Below are 25,677 nucleotides of genomic sequence, written 5' to 3' on the forward strand. Positions count from 1 at the left end.
ACAGCCACAGTGGCTGCATTTACACAAACACAGCCAAAGTGTCATAGGTAAGACCCAGAGTGTTCCCCTATCAGGTTGTGTGGTTAGGTCGGAAAACTCCTCGCCCTCATCACACTAAGGGAGGTCTTGAGGTTTATTCCTTTTAGGGAGTTTTCCTGCCCACTGTGTTGCTGCTTACACTTTAGGGGTCTAGGCAGGGTTCCTGTAAAGAACTGTTTGATTGATTGGTTGGTCGATACTCACTGGTTCACCATGGGCACCCCTCTCTCCTGTGCTGCCAGGGATCCCAGCTTTCCCCTGAGAGAGAGACAGAGGTCAAAGTTCACCAACATAATATTACAGGCCGAACTTAACCAGACAGAGCCTACAAGAGACACTATCAATGGATCTGATTGGTCTGGAGAAACAAATATATAAAACAGTAAGTCATGCAGAAAATAAAGTGTACATCTAATATTCCAGGAATGGAAAAATCCCCTTTGAGAAGTTGGGAAGGGACAAGCCTGTGAACTTGATCGATAAACTTGATCCATAGCATCCTGAACACAAACACTGAGGAAGCAGTTTCTGTGACAACTGGGGAAGGAAGCTATTGAATGTGGTGTATCAAGCATATCAAATGTGTATCAAAGGTATTACATCTGATCTGAAGTATTTGGTTGCTTTATTAATCTAGGATCAGTGTGATATTCTATGCACATCCGTTGTCTATCATGACTAACCCTGGCTCTGTTCCACAGGAGGAGACATACACAGCCTTTAGCCATCTCAAAAGGTCTTTGTCCCAGCAATGTATGTCACATCATTCACATCAACTTATGAAAATATTAAAGTGCAAAGTCATGATGTCAAAGTTAGGGCTATGTCTTAAAAGGTCCAGTGCAGTCAAAATTCAGTTTCTCATGTGCTCTGTATCATATTGTACAACAGCTTATGAAACTAACACTGTAAAAGTCTGAAAAGATTTGATCAGTGTTATTTCCTGCTGGTTGAAATTACAATCTACATAGGACTTTCTAATCAGAATGTTTGGCATGGGTGGAGTACAGCCTGCCTGTTGACATCAGCAGGCATCAATTAAGTTAATAGACCGATAAAGTGAGTTCCAAACCTCTCTTCCAATAACAGCTACTTTTCAGGTGCCCTCCCCCTCCCCACTCAGACGACTCCCAGACAGTCCTAGCAAAATGATTGGTTGAGAAATGGAAAACTATTACAGTAAGGTACTTAATTGTTACCCAGAAATGATTTGATGTTTATTTAAAAATTGGCTGGATTGGGCCTTTAATCATCTCTGTTGTAAATCCTTCACAGGCTTAAAGGTCCCCCGATAGATTCAGATTCAGAGTTTTTAATAGTCAGGGTCGCAGGTGTGATTGCAGGTTACAGTTAAAATCTTAGGCTTCGAGCTCCAACATGCAGGACTAAGTGAAATAAAATTATGAAAATGGTGATTAAAAAAACAACAACAATAGAAATAGAACTATACACATCATAACTGTATCAGTGATGAATAAATAAATACATGTCCATTGGAATGGAGGCAGAGTAAAGGCTGTTTAGGGGGTGGGGGAATGACCTCCTGACCCTCCTGTCTCAGCCTCCAGTATTTATGCTGGAGTAGTTTGTGTCAGGGGGCTAGGGTCAGTCTGTTATATCTGGAGTATTTCTCCTGTCTTATCTGGTGTCCTGTGTGAATTTAAGTATGCTCTCTCTAATTCTCTCTTTCTGAGGACCTGAACCCTAGGACCATGCCTGGCATTACATTTACATAATTTAGCAGACACTCTTATTCAGAGCGACTTACAAATGATGATGACTCCTTGCTGTCCCCAGTCCACCTGGCCATGCTGCTGCTCCAGTTTCAACTGTTCTGCCTGCAGCTATGGAACCCTGACCTGTGTGCTACCTGTCCCAGACCTGCTGTTTTCAACTCTCTAGAGACAGCAGGAGCAGAAGAAATACTCTCAATGATCAGCCAACTGACATTTACTCCTGACCTGTTGCACCCTCTACAACCACTGTGATTATTATTATTATTATTATTATTTGACCATGCTGGTCATTTGAAACTCTTGGCCATGTTCTGTTATAACCTCCACATAGCACAGCCAGAAGAGGATTGGCCACCCCTCATAGCCTGGTTCCTCTCTAGGTTTCTTCCTAGGTTTTGTCCTTGCTAGGGAGTTTTTCCTAGCCACCATGCTTCTACATTTTAGTCATTTAGCAGACACTCTTATCCAGAGCAACTTACACACAAATGCACACATTTCATATTTTTTTCCCATACTGGTCCCACGTGGGAATCGAACCCACAACCCTGGCATTGCAAACACCATGCTCTACCAACTGAGCCACACAGGACTACGTCTACACCTGCATTGCTTGCTCTTTGGGGTTTTAGGCTGGGTTTCTGTACAGCACTTTGAGATATCAACTGATCTAAGAAGGGCTATATAAATACATTTGATTTGATTTGACCATAGGGGGAGGCAGAGTAAAGGCTGTTTAGGGGGTGGGGGGAATGACCATAGGGGGAGGCAGAGTAAAGGCTGTTTAGGGGGTGGGGGGAATGACCATGGGGGGAGGCAGAGTAAAGGCTGTTTAGGGGGTGGGGGGAATGACCATGGGGGGAGGCAGAGTAAAGGCTGTTTAGGGGGTGGGGGGAATGACCATAGGGGGAGGCAGAGTAAAGGCTGTTTAGGGGGTGGGGGGAATGACCATGGGGGGAGGCAGAGTAAAGGCTGTTTAGGGGGTGGGGGGAATGACCATGGGGGGAGGCAGAGTAAAGGCTGTTTAGGGGGTGGGGGGAATGACCATGGGGGAGGCAGAGTAAAGGCTGTTTAGGGGGTGGGGGGAATGACCATGGGGGAGGCAGAGTAAAGGCTGTTTAGGGGGTGGGGGGAATGACCATAGGGGGAGGCAGAATAAAGGCTGTTTAGGGGGTGGGGGGAATGACCATAGGGGGAGAAGCATGGCCATTGAGGGGGTGTGGATAAAAAAATAACAATTAGAATTTAAAAAACTAAAATATACATATTAACAACTGCAACAGTAATGAATGTTGTTAGGGTGGGGGCAGAGTAAAAGTCAGTTGGGGGGTGTCCATAGGGGGAGTAGCAGGGGGCGTAGCAGGGGGAGGGGGGAGCAGGTAGCTGACTAGTGGTGGATTTTCAGCAGCCTGATGGTCTGAGCATAGAAACTATTGGCCAGTCTTCCAGTTTGCCATGATACTCCTGTACTTGTACTGTAAGGGACCTTTAAGTGGTCTACTATTTACAACCCCTGTTGTAATGGTAAGTATACAGCAGGGCTCTCTAGCAGGGCTCTCCATCCTTGTTCCTGGAGAGCTACCCTCCTGTAGGTTCTCTCTCCATCCTTGTTCCTGGAGAGCTACCCTCCTGTATGTTTTCTCTTCAACCGCTGTTGTAATGGTAAGTGTACATCACTACCCTAGATCACATAACACAATGACCAACTGAAATCTGTCTGTACAGCACAGAGCAAACAGATGAAAAAGGAACGAAGGAAAGATGGAGAGAACTGGTCATTCTCAGAACTCTTCTTACAAATGCCCTCAGAGAGAGAGAGGGCCGAAAACAGCAATAAATCATGAGTCCTTATAACATGGGAATACTTTTATTGAAACTGTAAATCAAAGCTCTGTGTGCACAAATGCTCCCATAATTTGTCAGCGGGAACTGAAAGGAACATCCAGGCTGAAAGATGGTGGCGGTTAAGAAAGCCATTATTCAATGACACTATCATAAAGTGCATGCTGTCATTTAAGGAAGATGATATGAAAGAGCAGGTGACTTCAGAGCTTTGCTTAGTCACTCTGTCCCTCAAAGATGTATTTTTCAACACTGAACACAAGATGGCACTGTGGCTCTAGAGGTGACTGGGGAGAAAATTGAGTTCCTCTACGCTGCCTGTCAGATCTTTGTTAGCTTTAATAGTTTCCTCACGGCAGTAAACGTACTGTTAGTTACTGGAGTAAACATACTGTTAGTTACTGGAGTAAACGTACTGTTAGTTACTGGAGTAAACATACTGTTAGTTACTGGAGTAAACATACTGTTAGTTACTGGAGTAAACATACTGTTAGTTACTGGAGTAAACATACTGTTAGTTACTGGAGTAAACATACTGTTAGTTACTGGAGTAAGCATACTGTTAGTTACTGGAGTAAACATACTGTTAGTTACTGGAGTAAACGTACTGTTAGTTACTGGAGTAAACATACTGTTAGTTACTGGAGTAAGCATACTGTTAGTTACTGGAGTAAACATACTGTTAGTTACTGGAGTAAACGTACTGTTAGTTACTGGAGTAAACATACTGTTAGTTACTGGAGTGAACCCCACTCTAAAAGCCCACTCTGCAGCACCCAACTCTAAAAGCACACTCTTCTATAGATCAATGTACAGTAGAGATGTCTGATGGGGATTTCATGGACTCACCATGTTATACAAGAGGGGAGTTCCAGCTGCATTATTGTGTGTTTTACTGCTCATGAGAAATTACCTGTTATAAACCGGGTGGTTCGATCCCTGAATGCTGATTGGCTGACAGCCGTGGTATATCAGACCGTATACTACGGGTATGACAAAACATTTATTTTGACTGCTCTAATTACGTTGGCAACTCGTTTATAATAGCAATAAGGCACCTCAGGGGTTTGTGTTATATGACCAATATACCATGGCTAAGGGCTGTATCCAGGCACTCCGCGTTGCGTCGTACATAAGAACAGCCCTTAGCCATGGTATATTGGCCATATACCACACCCCCTCGGGCTTTATTGCTTAACTATAACACCGCAACAACACCCATTCATTCCCCTGATACACACAAACTGACCTGTTTGAACATAGACCTTGCTCTATGCAAATGACAAATGATGGCATTTAGATGCTGAGCAGGACAGGTCGCTGCTAGTATGTGTGTATGTGTGTGTGTGTGTGTGTGTGTGTCGGGGGGGGGGGGTATGCGGGACTTCAGTTAATAACACATAGAAACAACGTTTGTCAAGTGTCACACCAAGTCTGACTTAACAGAGCTGAAAATAGGTAATTTATCAAACCAAACAAGCAAGCCAAGCATCTGTTAATGGATCCAAGAGTCATTGAGCATTCATCAGGCTCTACCAGGCAATCTCTAGTTAGGGATCATCATGTCTGGCTAGCCACAGATACACAGAGATGCAGAGAGAAATGTTTGTACTGGGCTAACAGCAGCCAACACTATGAATGGTGTGCAGCTCACTTGATAATAATAAGCACTTTTGTCTGTATGTTTCTTTAATCACATTTCCCGTCAGTAGGGAATCATTTTATCCTTCAGTGGTTATATCACAACACTGCAATCCATCATTAACTAAGTAGAAAAGCAGATATTTTCCCCCGTAGTGAAGACTGTCACAACATTGAAAACATCCCAGTCTCAGTTTAACGCCGCCAGGAACACAAGGGGATAGAAGCACACACCAGCCAGAAGGTCCTGGTACTACGGAACAGGCCATTGACGTCACCAGACCCGGGCTTTTGTGCCTATAGCCCCGAATGATTTGTCCCAGCCCTGAGTCTTTTGCCTTGCTGGGATGGTGTAAAACAAGCTAGGCTACACCGCAATGAATATTCTAAACATGGGCCCTGACCTGCCTTTTCAGTGCTGCCTAAAACCAGCATTTCAGTGTACGGTGGCACTTTAGGAGGTGAAGTCAAAGTGGTTCACCAAAGTCATTTTTAATTCGTCCCCAAAAATGATATTCCACCGCATGCGGGCGACTTTTCATTCTCTGAGGGAGAGAACACAAAGATGAGAAGGAGAATTGAGTTAAACTTTGTTAGCTTGCTATTACTATAGCACATTTTGTTAGCCCATGATGATGTTATTCAGAGTTATTGACCTCACAGTAAGCCAGATTTGAGTAACTTACATTTCAACATATTGACTCAAAAGCTGCACTGACAGATAATGTTAAGCTAACTAACTGACTAACGAACGGACGGACGGACGGACTGACTGACTGACTGACTGACTGACTGACTGACTAATGTGAGGGACTACTCAGTCTAGCTAGCAGATATCATGAGCAGGGTTTTGACAGTACAGTTACTGATTAGCTACCTGGACACTGAATGAAACTGCTGGACCTCTGTTCACCACCCGACAAAGTATCACTAACTAACCAATTACTGTCTAATCAAGTATTGTCCAAATATGCAAAAAATTGCTAATAAAGTTAGCTAGCTAACTTAAGGCTAACATGAAGATTGTGAAATGTCAGAATAATAGTTGAGAGAATGGTTTATTTCAGCTTTTATTTCATTCATCACATTCCCAGTGGGTCAGAAGTTTACATACACTCAAATAGTATTTGGTAGCATTGCCTTTAAATTGTTTAACTTGGGTCAAGCATTTCGTGTAGCCTTCCACAAGCTTCCCACAATAAGTTGGGTGAATTTTGGCCCATTCCTCCTGACAGAGCTGGTGTAACTGAGTCAGGTTTGTAGGCCTCCTTGCTCGCACATGCTTTTTCAGTACTGGCCACACATTTTCTATGGGAATTGAGGTCAGGGCTTTGTGATGGCCACTCCAATACCTTGACTTTATTGTCCTAAAGCCATTTGCCACAACTTTGGAAGTATGCATGGGGTCATTGTCCATTTGGAAGACCCATTTGCGACAAAGCTTTAACTTCCTGACTGATGTCTTGAGATGTTGCTTCAATATATCCACATCATTTTCCGTCCTCATGATGCCATCTATTTTGTGAAGTCCACCAGTCCCTCCTGCAGCAAATCACCAGAGGACATTTCTCCAAAAAAGTATGATCTTTGTCCCCATGTGCAGTTGCAAACCGTAGTCTGGCTTGTTTATGGCAGTTTTGGAGCAGTGGCTTCTTCCTTGCTGAGTGGCCTTTCAGGTTGTCGATATAGGACTCGTTTTTACTGTGGATATAGATACTTTTGTACCTGTTTCCTCCAGCATCTTCACAAGGTCCTTTGCTGTTGTTCTGGGATTGATTTGCACTTTTCGCACCAAAGTATATTCATCTCTAGGAGACAGAACGCGTCTCCTTCCTGAGCGGTATGATGGCTAACTGGTCCCATGGTGTTTATACTTGCGTACTATTGTTAGTACAGATGAACAAGGTACCTTCAGGCATTTGGAAATTGCTCCCAAGGATGAACCAGACTTGTGGAGGTCTACAATTTTTTTCTGAGGTCTTGGCTGATTTCTTTTGATTTTCCCATAAAGTCAAGCAAAGAGGGACTGAGTTTGAAGGTGGGCCTTGAAATACATCCACAGGTACACCTCCAATTGACTCAAATTATGTCAATTAGCATTTCAGAAGCTTCTAAAGTCATGACATCATTTTCTGGAATTTTCCAAGCTGTTTAAAGGCACAGTCAACTTAGTGTATGTAAACTTCTGACCCACTGGAATTGTGATACAGTGAATTATAAGTGAAATAATATGTCTGTAAACAATTGTTGGAAAAATGACTTGTGTTATGCACAAAGTAGATGTCCTAACCGACTTGCCAAAACTATAGTTTGTTAACAAGACTTTTGTGGAGTGGTTGAAAAACGAGTTTTAATAACTCCAACCTAAGTGTATGTAAACTTCCGACTTCAACTGTAGCTATCTGTTGAAAAACAAAGCTGGATAGTTGAGTAATTTTTTTCCAATTTATAGAAGATGGACATATGGAATTGAAGATGCAGCTCAGTAAACACAGAGACGGTTGTTGTATTTGCAGGAGTAAGTGAATACATTGTGAGTGTGTGTGTGTGTCTACAATATAATTATTTAGCATCTAGCTACATAGATGGGTTGGCTGACAACGTCACAAAAACGAGCAAGAATGACACTGCCATGTGGGGAATAATTCATGGCTTATTTCAGCATGTTTCATCAAGTTATTAATACCATGTCTTGTTTTGAGGTGTTTTGACTGATTTCATGACAATGCAAATACGGCAAACATTCGCCGGCTAGCTAACCAATAACTCTAACAATATTTTTGAAACAACAAGTGGTCATTGCGCAAATGTATTTGTTTTCAATAAACATTGGAGACTAAATAAAGCTTACATGTTAACAATTTAAGCCAACCTCATCTGTTTTGCCCCATGGCTGCACGCATTTCGATTTTGTTGCTAAAGCAACAGAGAGAACACAGGTATTGTGGTTTGTGAAGGGTAAGACATTTTAATGTTAATCAGGTTTAATATTGAGTGAAAAAATTCAGGTTAACATTATTTGCCTGTTGTTCGTGTTGTGTATGTGTGCATATATTGCTTCTCTGTGTGTTTGTCTGTTCAGGATACTCCATATTGCTACGGCACTGATACTATGCCGTCTCTGTAATAATATAGGAGATCAAGGGAAGCAGAACTGCAGACAGCAAGGAAGAGAGGTTAGCAGACAGGACAGAGTAAACACAGAGAGAGGTTACCAGGCAGGACAGAGAGAGAACATAGAGAGGGGAGGCCCACACAATACAAACATGGCATATTCCTCTCAAGCCAGAGAAGGTAGTCCTTGCTAAACATTACCTCTCAAAAAAAGAAAGATACCACTTTTTACATGTCCTGTGTGTATAAATTGTTAGACCCTGATATGTTCCCATCACTGAAGGCAATCATACAGGCCGCTCTGACCATCCCAGTTAGCAGCTGTGAGACATCTTTCAGTGCATTAATTAAGACATCTACATACCTGGCTTAGGAGCCCAATGACCCAAGATAGATTGCATCATAACAATTGACAAAGATATACATACTAACTCTTTGGGAAAGAGTGAAGTCATAGACAGGTTTGCACCTACAGATTAATTTTGTATAATTTCTAATCTTTATGGATGGACTAACATCCTAGTACTGTGTAATATAACTCACAAACACTGTGAATCTTTATTTGGAGAAAGGATTGTATGCTGGTACATGTGTGTAAAATTGTGAAGTGTTGTTACTACAGGGCTGTTCGAGGGGGTGTATCTGTTTTTGTGTAATTCATTAGGTAGAAATATTGTCCTGTAGCTAATTGACTTTGGAATTTGTGATTTATTACCACAAATATTATAAAATCATGATTTTCAAGCGTGTTTGGTGCCTGCGTTTTTACACATTATCTGCAAAAGTTGTGTCATTTATGCAGTTCCAACATAATCCAAAGGATGGCAGCCTAAAATCCCAATCCTGCTATACTGCACATAACTATTTGCGCGCTGCATGACAAGCTCACATTAGTTAGCAGTAAACGTGACCATCATCAACTTTTTTTGTTGCCAATCAAATATTGGACACGGTTTCTGAAAACATTTCAATAAAATTAAAAATACTTTTCCCAACAATTTTTCTTAATGGAAAATTATGATATAGTTATGCACTTCATTTGCACATGCTAATAGATTTAAAAATATATATTATTGACACCATATTCCATGGGTTTACTGACCACAATCCATTGAATTAATATTAAGAAGTGTTAATTATTTGGAATCAGGAGGGAACAGCGCATGGAAGAAAGCAGTGAGATATGCAACAAAGCGTTATGTTTCTGCAAAATGTTCACTGCTAGCTTGTGAGGAGCTTCATTTCGGTACTCTACTAAATGTAGGTAAAACTAAGTATATGTTGTTCTCTAGAGCGCATAAAAATAACTCTGATGATTTAAGATATGTGCCTGCACACACACACACACACACACACACACACACACACACACACACACACACACACACACACACACACACACACACACACACACACACACACACACACACACACACACTTCATATCAATCTAGGCTATTTTAATGGATGAAATTAGTATTTTATACACCACCTTTAAATGGGGGACTATATTACAGGTAGAAATTTGAAGCTGTGGTGGAAATCATTTTAATCGGGGCCTATATTACAGGTAGAAAGCTGTGGTGGAAATGATTGTAATGGGACCTACAGTATATTACAGGTAGAAAGAAGTGGTGGAAATTCTTTATAGGGCCAGGATTATTTTACAGGTAGAAATCTGTGGTGGAAATTATTTTAATGGGGGACTATATTTCAGGTAGAAAGCTGTGGTGGAAGTTCTTTATAGTGCTGGGACTGTATTACAGGTAGAAATCTGTGGTGGAAATAATTTATAGGGCAACGGTTATATTACAAGTAGAAAGCTGTGGTGGAAATAATTTTAATGGGTGCATATATTACAGGTAGAAAGTGTGGTGGAAATAATTGTAATGGGAGCCTATATAACAGGTAGAAAACTGTGGTCAAAATTCTTTATAGGGCGGGACTTTTAATACATAGTCTCATGTAACTCTGGTGTTGGTCTCTTTACCTCATGTCAATCAAACCTGTCAATCAAACATGTCAACCAAACCTGTCAATCAAACCTGTCAAAGTAATGGAGATACAGTGTGTAGGTGAATGTAATGTAAGGTACTCACAGCTTTCCCTGGTAGGCCTCTCTCCCCTGGACCGCCAGCTTTACCCTGCAAGAGGAAAGGCATGGAATAGATGGTTGAGTCCCAACAATTCAGGGGTGGGAAACTCCAGTCCTCAGGGGCCTGATTGGTGTCACAATGTTTCTCCAGCCCTAGCAAACACAGCTGATAAATCAAATTGCGTTCTAAACTAAAGATCATGATTAGTTGATTATTGGAGTCAGGTGTGTTAGCTGGGGTTGGGGCAAAACTGCGACACCAATCAGGCCCCCGAGGACTGGAATTGCCCACCCCTGCCGGGATAATTGCATGATGAGTGTACCAGTTATACAGTACCGTCCCTAGTGGACTACGTGCACTAGTTCGTATTACAGATGTAGGATCTTAATTTGATCACCACATTGCAGGAGAACTTACCTGCAGTGCAGCACATTTAAAACTTGTTGTATATTTGAGGTTTTAAAAGGCTTCTGAAGTTTGTAATTTCCTCTGAAATTTCAGACTTGATTTTCCCTTTACGAAAAATGTATCAACCCCTACAAAAATGTAAATTTATTATACTGAACAAAAATATAAACGCAACATGCAACAATTTCAACTATTTTACTGAGTTACAGTTCCTATAAGGAAATTTGTCAATTGAAATAAATTCAGTAGGCCCTAATCTATGGGCGTGGATCAGAAAACCAGTCAGTATCTGGTGTGACCACCACTTGCCTCATGCAGCGCGACACATTTCCTTCACCTAGAGTTGATCAGGCTGTTGATTGTGGCCTGTGGAACATTGTTCCACTCCTGTGCTGGATATTGGCGGGAACTGGAACACTGTCGTACACGTCGATCCAGAGCATCCCACACATGCTCAATGGGTGACATGTCTGGTGAGTATGCATACCATGGAAGAACTGGGACATTTTCAGCATCCAGGAATTGTGTACAGATCCTTGCGACATGGAGCCTTGCTTTATCATGCTGAAACATGAGGTGATGTCGGCGGATGAATGGCACAACAAAGGGCCTCAGGATAAAATGCAATTGTGTTCGTTGTCCGTAGCTTATGCCTGCCCATACCAAAACCCCACTGCCACCATGGGGCACTCTGTTCACAACGTTGACATCAGCAAACCGCTTGCGCACAGGACACCATACACGCAGTCTGCAATCTACCATCTGCCCGGACAGTTGAAACCGGGATTCATCCGTGAAGAGCACACTTCTTCAGCGTGCCAGTGGCCATCGAAGGTGAGGATTTTCCCACTGAAGTTGGTTACTACGCCGAACTGCAGTCAGGTCAAAACCTGGTGAGGATGACGAACACGAGCAGAAATTCTTCGGTTGCGCAAACCCACAGTTTCATCAGCTTTTCTGGGTGGCTGGGATCAGACGATCCCACAGGTGAAGAAGCCGGATGTGGAGGTCCAAGGCTGGCGTGGTTACACGTGGTCTGCAGTTGTGAGGCCGGTTGGACGTACTGCCAAATTCTCTAAAACGACATTAGAGGTGATTTAGGGTAGAGAAATGAACATTCAATTCTCTGGCAACAGCTCAGGGGGACATTCCTGCAGTCAGCATGCCAATTGCACACTCCCTCAAAACTTGAGACATCTGTGGCCTTGTGTTATGTGACAAAACTGCACATTTTAGAGTGGCCTTTTACTGTCCCCAGCTCAAGGTGCACCTGTGTAATGATCATGCTGTTTAATAAGCTTCTTGATAGATCAGGTGGATGGAGAAATGCTCACTAACAGGTATGTAAACAGATTTGTGCACAATTTGAGAGATATAAACTTTTTGTGCATATGGAACATTTCTGGGATTTTTTTTCCTTCAGTTTATGAAACAAGTGGAGGCTGGTGGGAGGAGCTATAGGAGGACGGGCTCATTGTAATTGCTGGAATAGAATTATGGAACAGAGTCAAATATGTGGTTTCCATATGTTTGATGTGTTTGATACAATTCCATTATTTCTGTTCCAGCCATTACAATGAGCCCGTCCTCCTATAGCTCCTCCCACCAGCTGCCACTGCATGAAACATAGGACAAACACATTACATGTTGCATCTATATTTTTGTTCTTTGTATAATCCATATACTGTAATAATTCACACGACCTGTTGCTGCAGGATTATTTTCCAGCTGTAACAAACTGGCACAAATTAAGATCCTACACTGTATGCAAGTCTTATGAATATCTTCTATTATCCAAGATATCCTCAACTTAGTGGAGGTACTATAGTTCACCTACAGGTAACTGCCAAAATAAAGGAAACACCAATATAAAATGTCTTAATAGGGCGTTGGGACACCACGAGCCAGAAGAGATCCAATGCACCTTGGCATAGAATCTACAAGTGTCTGGAACTGTATTGTAAGGATGCGACACCATTCTTCCACGAGATATTCCATCATTAGGTGGTTTGTTGATGGCGGTGGAAAACGCTGTCTCAGGCGCCGCTCCAGAATCTCCCATAAGTGTTCAATTGGATTGAGATCTGATGACTGAGACGGCCATGGCATATGGTTCACATCGTTTTCATGCTCATCAAATTGCTTAATTAAGTCAGGGACCACACCTGTGTGGAAGCATCTGCTTTCAATATACTTTGTATCTCTCATTTACTCAAGTGTTTCCATTATTTTGGCAGTTACAGGTGTTAACATTACTGCTCCAAACTGAACTATCTATCCTCTGTTAAAGAAATGCCATTGAAGACATCAAAGAAAGAATAGAAGAGATACTTTGTTGTCCATTTTTCAATACTGGAACACACATAATGCTAGAACACAGGACATCAAAGCTAGAGATGACACGGGTGCACTGGTCCATCATGTTAGGAACCATTACACTCATCTAGATTCATCCAAAATGATGACAAATAAATTACTCACTATAATCTACCTTCATAAACTCTCTCCATCCAACCAATGGCTCTACCCATCTACAGGTTGTGTTTTAATGAAATCCCCCAACCAAAATGGAGACAATGACGCTAGCAAATATAAAGCCAGAGGGTAGGTTTTTCATGTTTTTCCTCCCAAATAAAAAGCAACACATTGATTACAGTTAAAATACAGAGCAGGGCACATTTTCCTCTTGCATGCTGCAGGTCTTTATTGACATAGCTCAGGTTTCGTTACTGTGAGCTGGAAGAGGTTTTTAATTGACTATAACTTGATACAGCCATCAGAAGAATGGCACCCTCTGCAAATAAAACCGTTAATTAAAGTCTACCGATCTCCCACACAGATCTTAATGGCAATTTAAACGTCAGGTTATGTTGGCCCAAGTGTAACCTTTTCACTCAGATGTAGGAATAATCACACATGCTGAATATATTGGGGTAGGTTTCCTACACAGTGGAGTCTGTTGTGTAGAATGAATGCAGGAGCAGGGGTGATACAGGAAGTAACTCTGCCTCATTCTGGCCTGTCATTGGTCAGCAGGAGTGATACAGGAAGAAGCGCTGCCTCATTCTGGCCTGTAATTGGTCAGCAGGGGTGATACAGTAAATAACCCTGCCTCATTCTTGCCTCAGGTGAACCATAAGGGACTTTCTGTTGAGATCCAATTATTTTGTCATCGTAAGTGGCCTCCTGCACCCTATTCAATGTGCCCTCTAATCGGTATAGGGACAGAGTCATGTGCAGAAACACACAGGACAGGAGCAAACTCCCCCACACACACACACACACACACACACACACACACACACACACACACACACACACACACACACACACACACACACACAGACGTTGTATATACATTTCTGATGTTAAATTAAAAGCACACATGTTCTTGAGGCCTGTGCTGGGTCTGTGGTAGAAAGTAAACTCATTCAAAGCAGACAGGTAATGCAGAGTACTCACTATGAACCCAGGCTCCCCTTTCTTTCCACCTTCCCCCTGCTCTCCCTGCAGAAGAGCGAAAAGAGAGAGAGATAAAGAGGAATAAAGAGAGATCTTAGTGAGGCAACAAACAGACTTTTAATCAGGTCAAAGTGCACAGAACAAGGTTTTTCAGTCAGGTAGAAAGAGGACATTCAGTATAATGTTCTTCTGAGGCTGAGAAGATGTTTACCTTGGTGCCCTCAGGCCCTGGTTCCCCTAGTGGACCATCTGTACCCCTCGGCCCCTATGACACAGAAACACAGCCGCTTAGCACTCTGTGTGTATGTGTGTGTGTGTGTGTGTGTGTATCCCTGGGCCCCTATGACACACAAATAGCTTAGCCCTCTCTGTATGCATGGTTTACAAACCACTCAGCCATCACATCACACAACGGCACTCGTAAATACAAGCACACATCCACCCACACTCTCACACCCACCAACACACCCACGCACACCCACACAACCACGCAAACCCACCCATACCTACTGTACTTAGCAGTGTACAATATGGGATATGGGCGTAACCAAATCATCTAGAGTGTCTCAATAAAAGAATGGGTGGAGGAGGCGAGAGCATGGGGAGTATCAAACACATAAGGGCATTGGTGTTAGGAGCAGCACATGGTAGCAGTCTACTGTGCAGGCCCTTTTCGTCTTAAAACACATCCACAGACAGACAGTTGGACTGCATAGCATCAACAACTTGGGAGTAATCAGCTTCTTCTTTGTCTGTGTCTAACTGGGGGTTACCTGCTGACCTTTGCAAGCTCTCTCTCTCTCTCTCTCTCTCTCTCTCTCTCTCTCTCTCTCTCTCTCTCTCTCTCTCTCTCTCTCTCTCTCTCTCTCTCTCTCTCTCTCTCTCTCTCTCTCTCTCTCTCTCTCTCTCTCTCTCTCTCTCTCTCTCTCTCTCTCTCTCTCTCTCTCTCTCTCTCTCTCTCTCTCTCTCTCTCTCTCTCTCTCTCTCTCTCTCTCTCTCTCTCTCTCTCTCTCTCTCTCTCTCTCTCTCTCTCTCTCTCTCTCTCTCTTACACACAAAAAGCTAAATGCTATACCATCAGGCCACATTCAGTGGTACTAAGTGCCTGTGTTTTGGAGGAGGAAAACACAAGCAACTGCCGGATCATCCGTCTGAGTGTGTGCTTTACTGGACTACTCTGTCTTCTTGTAGTGGACGCTACACTTCCTGTACCTTGGTTCAGGGCAGGCCAAGGATACAGCGGGGAAATAAGTCAAACAGTAAAAATAAGTGTTTACTTACTCATAAAACTATTCAACACAGACATTTGAGTGAGTGGATGTACTGTATGGGGCTCCGCCTCACATGGCTGGATGTCCACCTGGCTGTCAAGGCCAAGCAAAACGAGAGCAGAGCCACCACTTGTCAGGCCAAATGAAACGAGTAGAGCTAAGATAAATCTCATTTGCTGAATTGGAAATTGTAACTTTCTTTTACTTGATCCTAAAACTGTACAGTTGGGTGAATGGTTCATTCAGGGTTGATAACAGGCACTAACTGTGCCCTATTACAAACGCTTGGCTCAGTCAGTTCTATGGATTAGAACAGTAGCCAAACACACTTATAATTTATACTAAATCCAATTCAAATTCAATCCCTGCTTTGATTGGTCAATTGAGTGAGCCAAGTGACATAGTAACACATTGTGAGGTCAATGAGGACAACTGAAAGACACATAGACAGGTCAAGAGCTAAAAGATGATGCGTCATGGGGAACTATTGTCTCCTAGCTTCTGTCTGCAGGTAATAGTTTATACTGTAGTACTACTGTAGTTAGTCCATACACACTGAGCATACCAAACATTAGGAACAACCCCGTGCCCTTTTGCCCTCAGAACAGTCTCAATTCATCGGGGCATGGACTCTACAAGGTGTCAAAAGCATTCCACAGGGATGCTGGCCCATGTTGACTCTAATGCTTCCCACAGTTGTGTCAATTTGGCTGGATGTCCTTTGGGTGGTGGACCATTCTTGATACACATGGGAAACTGCTGAGCGTGAAAAATCCAGCAGCGTTGTAGTTCTTGACACACTCAAACCGGTTCACCTCGCACCTATTACCATAACCCTTTCAAAGGCACTTAAATCTTTTGTCTTGCCCATTTACCCTCTGAATGGCACACATACACAATCCATGTCTAAATTGTCTAAAGGCTTAAAAATCCTTCTTTAACCTGTTTCCCCTCCTTCATCTACACTGATTGAAGTGGATTTAAACAAGTGACATCAATAAGGGATCATAGCTTTCACCTGGATTTCATGGAAAGAGTAAGTGTTCTTAATGTTTTGTACACTCAGTGTATAGTTACTACTGGGACATATTTTATCTGCAGGTAATATCTCATATATTTATGTAAAATCTCATATATTTATGTAATATCTCATATAGTAATGTAATATCTATACATTTATGTAATATCACATATATTTATGCAATATCTCATATATTTATGTAATATCTTATATAATTATGTAATATCATTAAAGCAGCAGACTTAATTAATCTGTAAAGGTATTATTGCTGTCGGGGATTAGATATCAGAGAGAGAGAGAGATAAGAGGGGTGAAAGTGACTTTTTCTAGAATGCACTTTCTTTTCTCCTACTGTAAATTGTGACATCATGAATTGTAAACGTTACCTAAGGAATGCGATGCTTCCTGATCTAGGCCTAGTTCAAGTATGCCACATTTTATCATCCAGACTTGATTTCTTTATAGCTCAGACGGTTAAACCATAAGAGAAGGTCATAATAAGGTTAGGATAACAACTATTGGATTGGCCCTGTGGAGGCGTAGACTGGCAGCAAGCTGAGCTGTTTCACTTTGCTGCTGTAAAGTACTTTAGCCTGTTGGACACAAGAGATAAACATCACAGCAGCATGTCATGCATGTTTATATCAGAACAGCTGTTCCAAAATACCAGCGTGTAATCAAATCACTGCCGACACAACACTTTCATTACATTTATTGTTACTGAACAATGCTGTTCTGGTTATAGAAGTGTTGTGATTCAGTGGACAGATCACATACAGTGCCTTTGGAAAGTATTCAGACCCCTTGACTTTTTCCACATTTTGTTACGTTACAGCTTTATTCTAAAATGGACTAATAAAAAAAATATCTTCAACAATCTACACACAATACACCATAATGACAAAGCGAAAACAGGTTTACATAAGTATTCAGACCCTTTGCTATGAGACTCGAAATTTAGCTCAGGTGCATCCTGTTTTCATTAATAATCCATGAGATGTTTCTACAACTTGATTGGAGGCCACCTGTGGTAAATTCAATTGATTGGACATAATTTGGAAAGGCACACACCTGTCTATATAAGGTCCCACAGTGAACAGCGCATGTCAGAGCAAAAACCAAGCCATGAAGTCGAAGGAATTGTCTGTAGAGCTCTGAGACAGGATTGTGTCGAGGCACAGATCAGGGGAAGGGTACCAAAACATTTCTGCAGCATTGAAGGTCCTCAAGAACACAGTAGCCTCCTTCATTCTTACATGTAAGAATTTTGGAACCACCAAGACTCTTCCTAGAGCTGGCCACCCGGCTAAACTGAGCAATTGGGGGAGAAGGGCCTTGGTCAGGGAGGTGACCAAGAACCCGATGGTCACTCTGACGGAGTTCAAGAGTTCCTCTGTGGAGATGGGAGAAGGACAACCATCTCCAGAAGGACAACCATCTCTGCAGCACTCCACCAAACAGACCTTTATGGTGGAGTGGCCAGACGGAAGCCTCTCCTCAGTAAAAGTCACATGACAGGCCACTTGGAGTTTGCGAAAAGGCACCTAAAGACTCTCAGACCATGAGAAACAAGATTCTCTGGTCTGATGAAACCAAGATTGAACTCTTTGACCTGAATGTCAAGCGCACGTCTGGAGGATATCTGGCACCATCCCTACAGTGAAGCATGGTGGTGGCAGCATCATGCTGTGGGGATGTTTTTCAGGGGCAGGGACTGGGAGACTAGTCAGGATCGAGGCAAAGATGAACAGAGCAAAGTACAGAGAGACCCTTGATGAAAACCTGCTGGGGCAAAGGTTCACCTTCCAACAGGACAGCAACCCTAAGCAAACAGCCAATACAATGCAGGAGTGGCTTCGGGACAAATCTCTGAATGTACTTGAGTGGCCCAGCCAGAGCCCGGACTTGAACCCGATCTAACATCTTTGAAGGGACCTGAAAATAGCTGTGCAACAACTCTCCCCATCCAACCTGACAGAGCTTGAGAGGATCTGCAGAGAAGAATGGGAGAAACTGCCAAAATACAGGTGTGCCAAGCTTGTAGTGTCACACCCAAGAAGACTCAAGGCTGTAATCACTGCCAAAGGTGCTTCAACAAAGTACTGAGTAAAGGTTCTGAATACTTATGTAAATGTGATATTTCAGTTGTTCATTTTTTATACATTTGCAAAAATGTCTTCACTTGTTTTTGCTTTGTCATTATGGGGTATTGCGTGTAGATTGATGAGGGAAAAAACGATTTAATACATTTTAGAATAAGGCTATAAAGTAACAAAATGTGGAAAAGGTCAACGGGTCTGAATACTTTCCGAAGGCTCTGTATGTCTATATTTTCCAAAACAGGAAAAGCAATCAAGTGTAGATTATAGTAACCACCGAATATCCAAATGTGTGTGATTGTAAAGTGCTGCTATGTGTTTTCAGTGTTTGTGTGAAGCAGAGGAAAGTTGGTGTGATGCATAGCCTATGTAGGAGCATGTGTACAGAGTAGATCTTGTTTGTGTGCTTCAGGAGAGAGAAGACTGAGTGATATCAGGTAGAATTCAGAATGTTTGCCATAATGACATATATACAGTATGTCGTCAGAATGTAGCTAGCTAGCTAGAATGCTAGCATGTTATGTTATTATATCAGAGCTAGCGGACCACAGTGAATTGTGTTGACTGCACCAACTGACTGAGGGCTTTTCACTATATGAGATTGCTCAGTTTGTTCACAATGCCTGGAGGAGAAGGAGAAATGTACTGTTTGTTTAGTGTGGCTAGATGGTAGCTGTACTGTTTGTGTAAAGTACTGTTTGTGTAGTGCGGCTAGATGGTAGCTGTACTGTTTGTGTAAAGTACTGTTTCTGTAGTGCGGCTAGATGGTAGCTGTACTGTTTGTGTAAAGTACTGTTTGTGTAGTGTGGCTAGATGGTAGCTGTACTGTTTGTGTAATGTACTGTTTGTTTAGTGTGGCTAGATGGTAGTTGTACTGTTTGTGTAATGTACTGTTTGTGTAGTGTGGCTAGATGGTAGTTGTACTGTTTGTGTAATGTACTGTTTGTGTAGTGTGGCTAGATGGTAGCTGTACTGTTTGTGTAATGTACTGTTTGTGTAGTGTGGCTAGATGGTAGCTGTACTGTTTGTGTAATGTACTGTTTGTGTAGTGTGGCTAGATGGTAGTTGTACTGTTTGTGTAATGTACTGTTTGTGTAGTGTGGCTAGATGGTAGCTGTACTGTTGTGTAATGTACTGTTTGTGTAGTGTGGCTAGATGGTAGCTGTACTGTTTGTGTAATGTACTGTTTGTGTAGTGTAGTGTGGCTAGATGGTAGCTGTACTGTTTGTGTAATGTACTGTTTGTGTAGTGTGGCTAGATGGTAGCTCTACTGTTTGTGTAATGTACTGTTTGTTTAGTGTGGCTAGATGGTAGCTGTACTGTTTGTGTAATGTACTGTTTGTGTAGTGTGGCTAGATGGTAGCTGTACTGTTGTGTAATGTACTGTTTGTGTAGTGTGGCTAGATGGTAGCTGTACTGTTTGTGTAATGTACTGTTTGTGTAGTGTGGCTAGATGGTAGCTGTACTGTTGTGTAATGTACTGTTTGTGTAGTGTGGCTAGATGGTAGCTGTACTGTTTGTGTAATGTACAGTTTGTGTAGTGTGGCTAGATGGTAAGTGGTCATGATTATTGTATGCGTATAATTTGTGAAATGTTATTTTGTTCTGTAGTGTCTTGTAAGCCCATGTGGGCTGGACACCGGTAGGTGTATGACAATAATAATAATGGCCAGAACGGAGCAAATGCAATGGCATCAAACACCTGGAAACCACGTGTTTGATGTATTTGATACCATTCCACCTCCTGTGGTCTGTACTAGTCTGTGGGTAGGGATTTATTTATCTCCATTGTGGATTCCTACATTTACTGTCAATCCTTTCACAGAGTGATAGATGGTTCAGACTACTGTGCAGAGGATGTGATGTGACTGGGCACTCTGCGTCAGTGACTAGGTGGTAGAGTAAGCGCCTCTGCCCGTCTATGGTGCCAATGTGGGTTGGCACCCCAGTGCCAGCCAGGTGGCTGGTGCCAGGAGCCAGTCCAGTCGGTGCCATGGTCAGTCAGCTGCAGAGTTCCACCCAGATGTGTCTTTGTCAACGGACAGTGAAAAGTAAAGGAGAAATGCTAAGGAGTGACGCAGAGTGCCCAGTCACCACGCAGCTCTCTGGTGGATACTACTGTTGATAGACGGGATCTCTCATGCAGTCACCACACAGCTCTCTGGTGGATGCTACTGTTGATAGACGGGATCTCTCATGCAGTCACCACACAGCGCTCTGGTGGATACTGCTGTTGATAGACGGGATCTCTCATGCAGTCACCACACAGCGCTCTGGTGGATACTGCTGTTGATAGACGGGATCTCCCATGCAGTCACCACACAGCTCTCTGGTGGATACTACTGTTGATAGACTGGATCTCTCATGCAGTCACCACACAGCGCTCTGGTGGATACTACTGCTGATAGACTGGATCTCTCATGCAGTCACCACACAGCTCTCTGGTGGATACTACTGTTGATAGACGGGATCTCTCATGCAGTCACCACACAGCGCTCTGGTGGATACTACTGCTGATAGACTGGGTCTCTCATGCAGTCACCACGCAGCTCTCTGGTGGATACTACTACTGATAGATGGGATCTCTCATGCAGTCTCACACAACAGACTATAAGATTCCAATAGTGTTTAAAGCTTAGATCATGTTAAATACATTACTTCTTTAAGCCCATGGTTGCTATGTAAAGTACTGTATCAGTGTACTGTAGTCCTCTGTAGCTCAGTTGGTAGAGCATGGTGTTTGCAACGCTAAGATAGTGGGTTCAATTCCCGGGACTACCCATAAGGAAAAGCATTGGCTAAATGGTTTATTTGTGTCAGTGTCATACTCCTCTCGGCCACCAGGTGTCTCATGAGCTCAACATTACGCCTGAGCTCTATAATCTCTGATTCACTTCTTTGTGAGGCTCGTAAAACAATCAGCAGCATCTAATGAAGCAACACTCTGTTAATCACCCTAACCTGGAGATTAACTGAGCAGGGATGAAGACATATGAAATGTTAGACTGGTGTTTGAGGAAGGAAAATCAGGGTTAGGTTGCATGGTTAAATCAGATTAGGTTACATGATTAAATCAGGGTTAGGTTGCATGATTAAATCAGGGTTAGGTTACATGATTAAATCAGGGTTAGGTTACATGATGAAAACAGGGTTAGGTTTGCGTGATTAAATCAAGGTTAGGTTACATGATTAAATCAGGGTTAGGTTACATGATTAAATCAGGGTTAGGTTGCATTATGAAAACAGGGTTAGGTTTGCGTGATTAAATCAAGGTTAGGTTACATGATTAAATCAGGGTTAGGTTACATGATTAAATCAGGGTTAGGTTGCATGATGAAAACAGGGTTAGGTTTGCGTGATTAAATCAAGGTTAGGTTACATGATTAAATCAGGGTTAGGTTACATGATTAAATCAGGGTTAGGTTGCATGATGGTGGAACAAGCTCCCTCACGACGCCAGGACAGCGGAGTCAATCACCACCTTCCGGAGACACCTGAAACCCCACCTCTTTATGGAATACCTGGGATAGGATTAAGTAATCCTTCTAACCCCCCCCTACCCTCCCCCCCAAAAAAGATATAGATGTACCATTGTAAAGTGGTTGTTCCACTGGATATCATAAGGTGAATGCACCAATTTGTAAGTCGCTCTGGATAAGAGCGTCTGCTAAATGACTTAAATGTAAATGTAAATGATGAAAACAGGGTTAGGTTACATGATTAAATCAAGGTTAGGTTACATGATTAAATCAAGGTTAGGTTGCATGATTAAATCAAGGTTAGGTTACATGATTAAATCAGGGTTAGGTTACATGATTAAATCAAGGTTAGGTTACATGATTAAATCAAGGTTAGGTTACATGATTAAATCAGGGTTAGGTTACATGATTAAATCAAGGTTAGGTTGCATGATTAAATCAAGGTTAGGTTACATGATTAAATCAGGGTTAGGTTACATGATTAAATCAAGGTTAGGTTACATGATTAAATCAAGGTTAGGTTACATGATTAAATCAGGGTTAGGTTACATGATTAAATCAAGGTTAGGTTACATGATTAAATCAGGGTTAGGTTACATGATTAAATCAGGGTTAGGTTACATGATTAAATCAGGGTTAGGTTGCATGATGAAAACAGGGTTAGGTTTGCGTGATTAAATCAAGGTTAGGCTCCTGTTGTCCATTATAGCTCACATTGTTACTGATGAGACATGTAGAACAGAACAGAGGAGGGAAAGAGAGTGGAGGAGGGAGGTAAAAATAGTTATCTTACCCTTCTGCCCTTTGGCCCCGGGACCCCTGGTGTACCCCTCTGCCCCTGAGAACCCTGGGAGGGAGAGAGAGAGAGAGAGGGAGGGAGGGGGGAGAGAGAGAGTGAGAAAAATAGGGAAGGGAGAGAGAGAGAGAGAGAAAGAGAGAGAGAGAGAGAGTGGGAGGGGGGGGTTGTTATTGATGTGTTCGAGAGAGTTCATTACCGTTCAATTCAGTTGCAGTGTCACAGTTCACAAATGCTAAATCAATTACACAGTAAGTCACACTGTTTCTGTTTGAAATGGAGCAGACAATCATCTACATTCCACCTGTTGTTGATCAGATGTTTTCTGATGTGATCACCCAGCTGTAGTGTAGATGTACAGTAGATGCTACAATTAAGTGAGAACGTTTACACTGACTAAATGAGGCTAAATGAGCATTGTCTATCTACTGTGTATAAAATGTCTCAACCCTATCCGGTTGCCTACAGACAGTCCAAATGAGTCAGGTTAAAGAAGCTGTTATACAGTATTGCATAATAATCAGTCAGTCTATTGAAGTACTGTGCTTATGGAAGGCCAGACTTTAATGTGAGAAACAGGCAAATTGATATCAAGTTTCCAAGTTAAATGGTAAGTATTTATAATAGTACAAGATCATTAACAACAAATCTTCAGACTCGATTTAAGTATTTATATTAATCCCGCAATTAAAGTGTTTACGATAGCTAGACAAGACATAAAATAATGATGTCAATGTATTTAATCTGTTCACTCCATTAAGTTCATAATGTTTATGTGTCACAAGCCCTACTGATGACAAGGAAAGTTAACTCCTCTCCAACTACAAGTGCACTCAGTGAGAGCGAGGAGAGAGAGAGAGAGACACGGATGCAGCTTGAGCCCCACCCTCTTCAACATACATTACCAGTCAAAAGTTTGGACACCTACTCATTCAAGGGATTTTCTTTATTTTTACTATTTTCTACATTGTAGAATAATAGTGAAGACATCAAAACTATGAAATAACACATATGGAATCATGTAGTCACCAAAAAAGAGTTAAACAAATCAAAATATATTCTTCAAAGTAGCCACCCTTTGCCTCGATGACAACTTTGCACACTCTTGGCATTCTCTCAACCAGCTTCACCTGGAATGCTTTTCCAACAGTCTTGAAGAAGTTCCCACACATGCTGTGTGCTTGTTGGCTGCTTTTCCTTTATTCTGCGGTCCAACTCATACCAAATCATCTCAATTGGGTTGAGGTTGGGCAATTGTGGAGGTCAAATAGCCCTTACACAGCCTGGAGGTGTGTTGGGTCATTGGCCTGTTGAAAAACAAATGATAGCACAAACCAGATGGGATGGCGTATCACTGCAGAATGCTGTGGCAACCATGCTGGTTAAGTGTGCCTTGAATTCTAAATAAATCACACACAGTGTCACCAGCAAAGCACCCTCACACCTCCTCCTCCATGCTTCATAGTGGGAACCAAAAATTTCAAAGTTGGACTCATCAGACCAAAGGACAGATTTCCACCAGTCTAATGTCCATTGCTCATGTTTTTTTGGCCCAAGCAAGTCTCTTCTTTTTATTGGTGTCCTTTAGTAGTCTCCTCTGAACAGTTGATGTTGAGTTGTGTCTGTTACTGAACTCTGTGAAGCATTTATTTGGGCTGCAATTTCTGAGGCTGGTAACTCAAATGAACATATCCTCTTCATGTCTTAAAGTAATGATGGACTGTCATTTCTATTTGCTTATTCGAGCTGTTCTAGCCATAATATGGACTTGGTCTTTTACCAAATAGGGCTATCTTCTCTATACCACCCCTACCTTGTCACAACACAACTGATTGGCTCAAATGCATTAAGAAGGAAAGAAATTCCTCAAATGTACTTTTAACAAGGCAAACCTGTCAAATGAAATGCATTCCAGGTGACTACCTCATGAAGCTGGTTGAGAGAATGCCAAGAGTGTGCAAAGATGTCATCAAGGCAAAGGGTGGCTATTTGAAGAATCTCAAATATAAACCATTTTTTGATTTATTTGGTTACTACATGATTCCTTATGTGTTATTTCATAGTTTTGATGTCTTCACTATTATTCTACAATGTAAAAAATTGTACAAATAAAGAAAAACCCTTGAATGAGTAGGTTTGTTCAAACTTTTGACTGGTACCGTATATATCAACGAATTGGCGAGGGCACTAGAACAGTCTGCAGCACCCGGCCTCACCCTACTAGAATCTGAAGTCAAATGTCCACTGTTTGCTGATGATCTAGTGCTTCTGTCCCCAACCAAGGAGGGCCTACAGCAGTACCTACATCTTCTTCACAGATTCTGTCAGATCTGGGCCTTGACAGTAAATCTCAGCAAGACAAAAACAATGGTGTCGCAAAAAGGTCCAGTTGCCAGGACCACAAATAAAATGGCGCCGGAAGAACTGGCAGCAGTTTTACAGGTGCCCAACCAATTGTGCTACTATGTGTTTTTTTAAATTTTGTACATAATGTTTCTGCAACCGTATCTTATGGCAAAAAAGAGCTTCTGGATATCAGGACAGCGATCACTCACCTCGGATTAGACAAAGGTTTTTTCCACAACAAAGATGACGCACAAGACATTCTCCCAAACACCCCACAGGACCGTCATCCTCGTTATTTGCAAGAGGAAGCGACGCAGGTACAGAGGACAAAG

The 25,677-nt window shown here is 42.2% G+C and overlaps 1 protein-coding gene across 3 annotated transcripts in view; it reads right to left on the minus strand.

Annotated features, from left to right (window-relative positions):
* Positions 1–25,677, minus strand: part of col24a1 (collagen type XXIV alpha 1 chain) — a 126,587-nt gene that overhangs the window by 56,026 nt on the left and 44,884 nt on the right. For all 3 annotated transcript variants that reach the window (XM_029707929.1, XM_029707930.1, XM_029707931.1), the window contains 5 exons: positions 22,997–23,050; positions 14,546–14,599; positions 14,335–14,379; positions 10,468–10,512; positions 244–297 (listed from right to left, as the gene is read on the minus strand). In XM_029707929.1, the coding sequence (XP_029563789.1) occupies positions 244–297; positions 10,468–10,512; positions 14,335–14,379; positions 14,546–14,599; positions 22,997–23,050 (252 nt within the window). The remainder of the gene's footprint in view (positions 1–243; positions 298–10,467; positions 10,513–14,334; positions 14,380–14,545; positions 14,600–22,996; positions 23,051–25,677) is intronic.

The sequence above is a fragment of the Salmo trutta genome, chromosome 22, assembly GCF_901001165.1.
Source record: "Salmo trutta chromosome 22, fSalTru1.1, whole genome shotgun sequence".
Lineage (NCBI taxonomy): Eukaryota > Metazoa > Chordata > Actinopteri > Salmoniformes > Salmonidae > Salmo > Salmo trutta.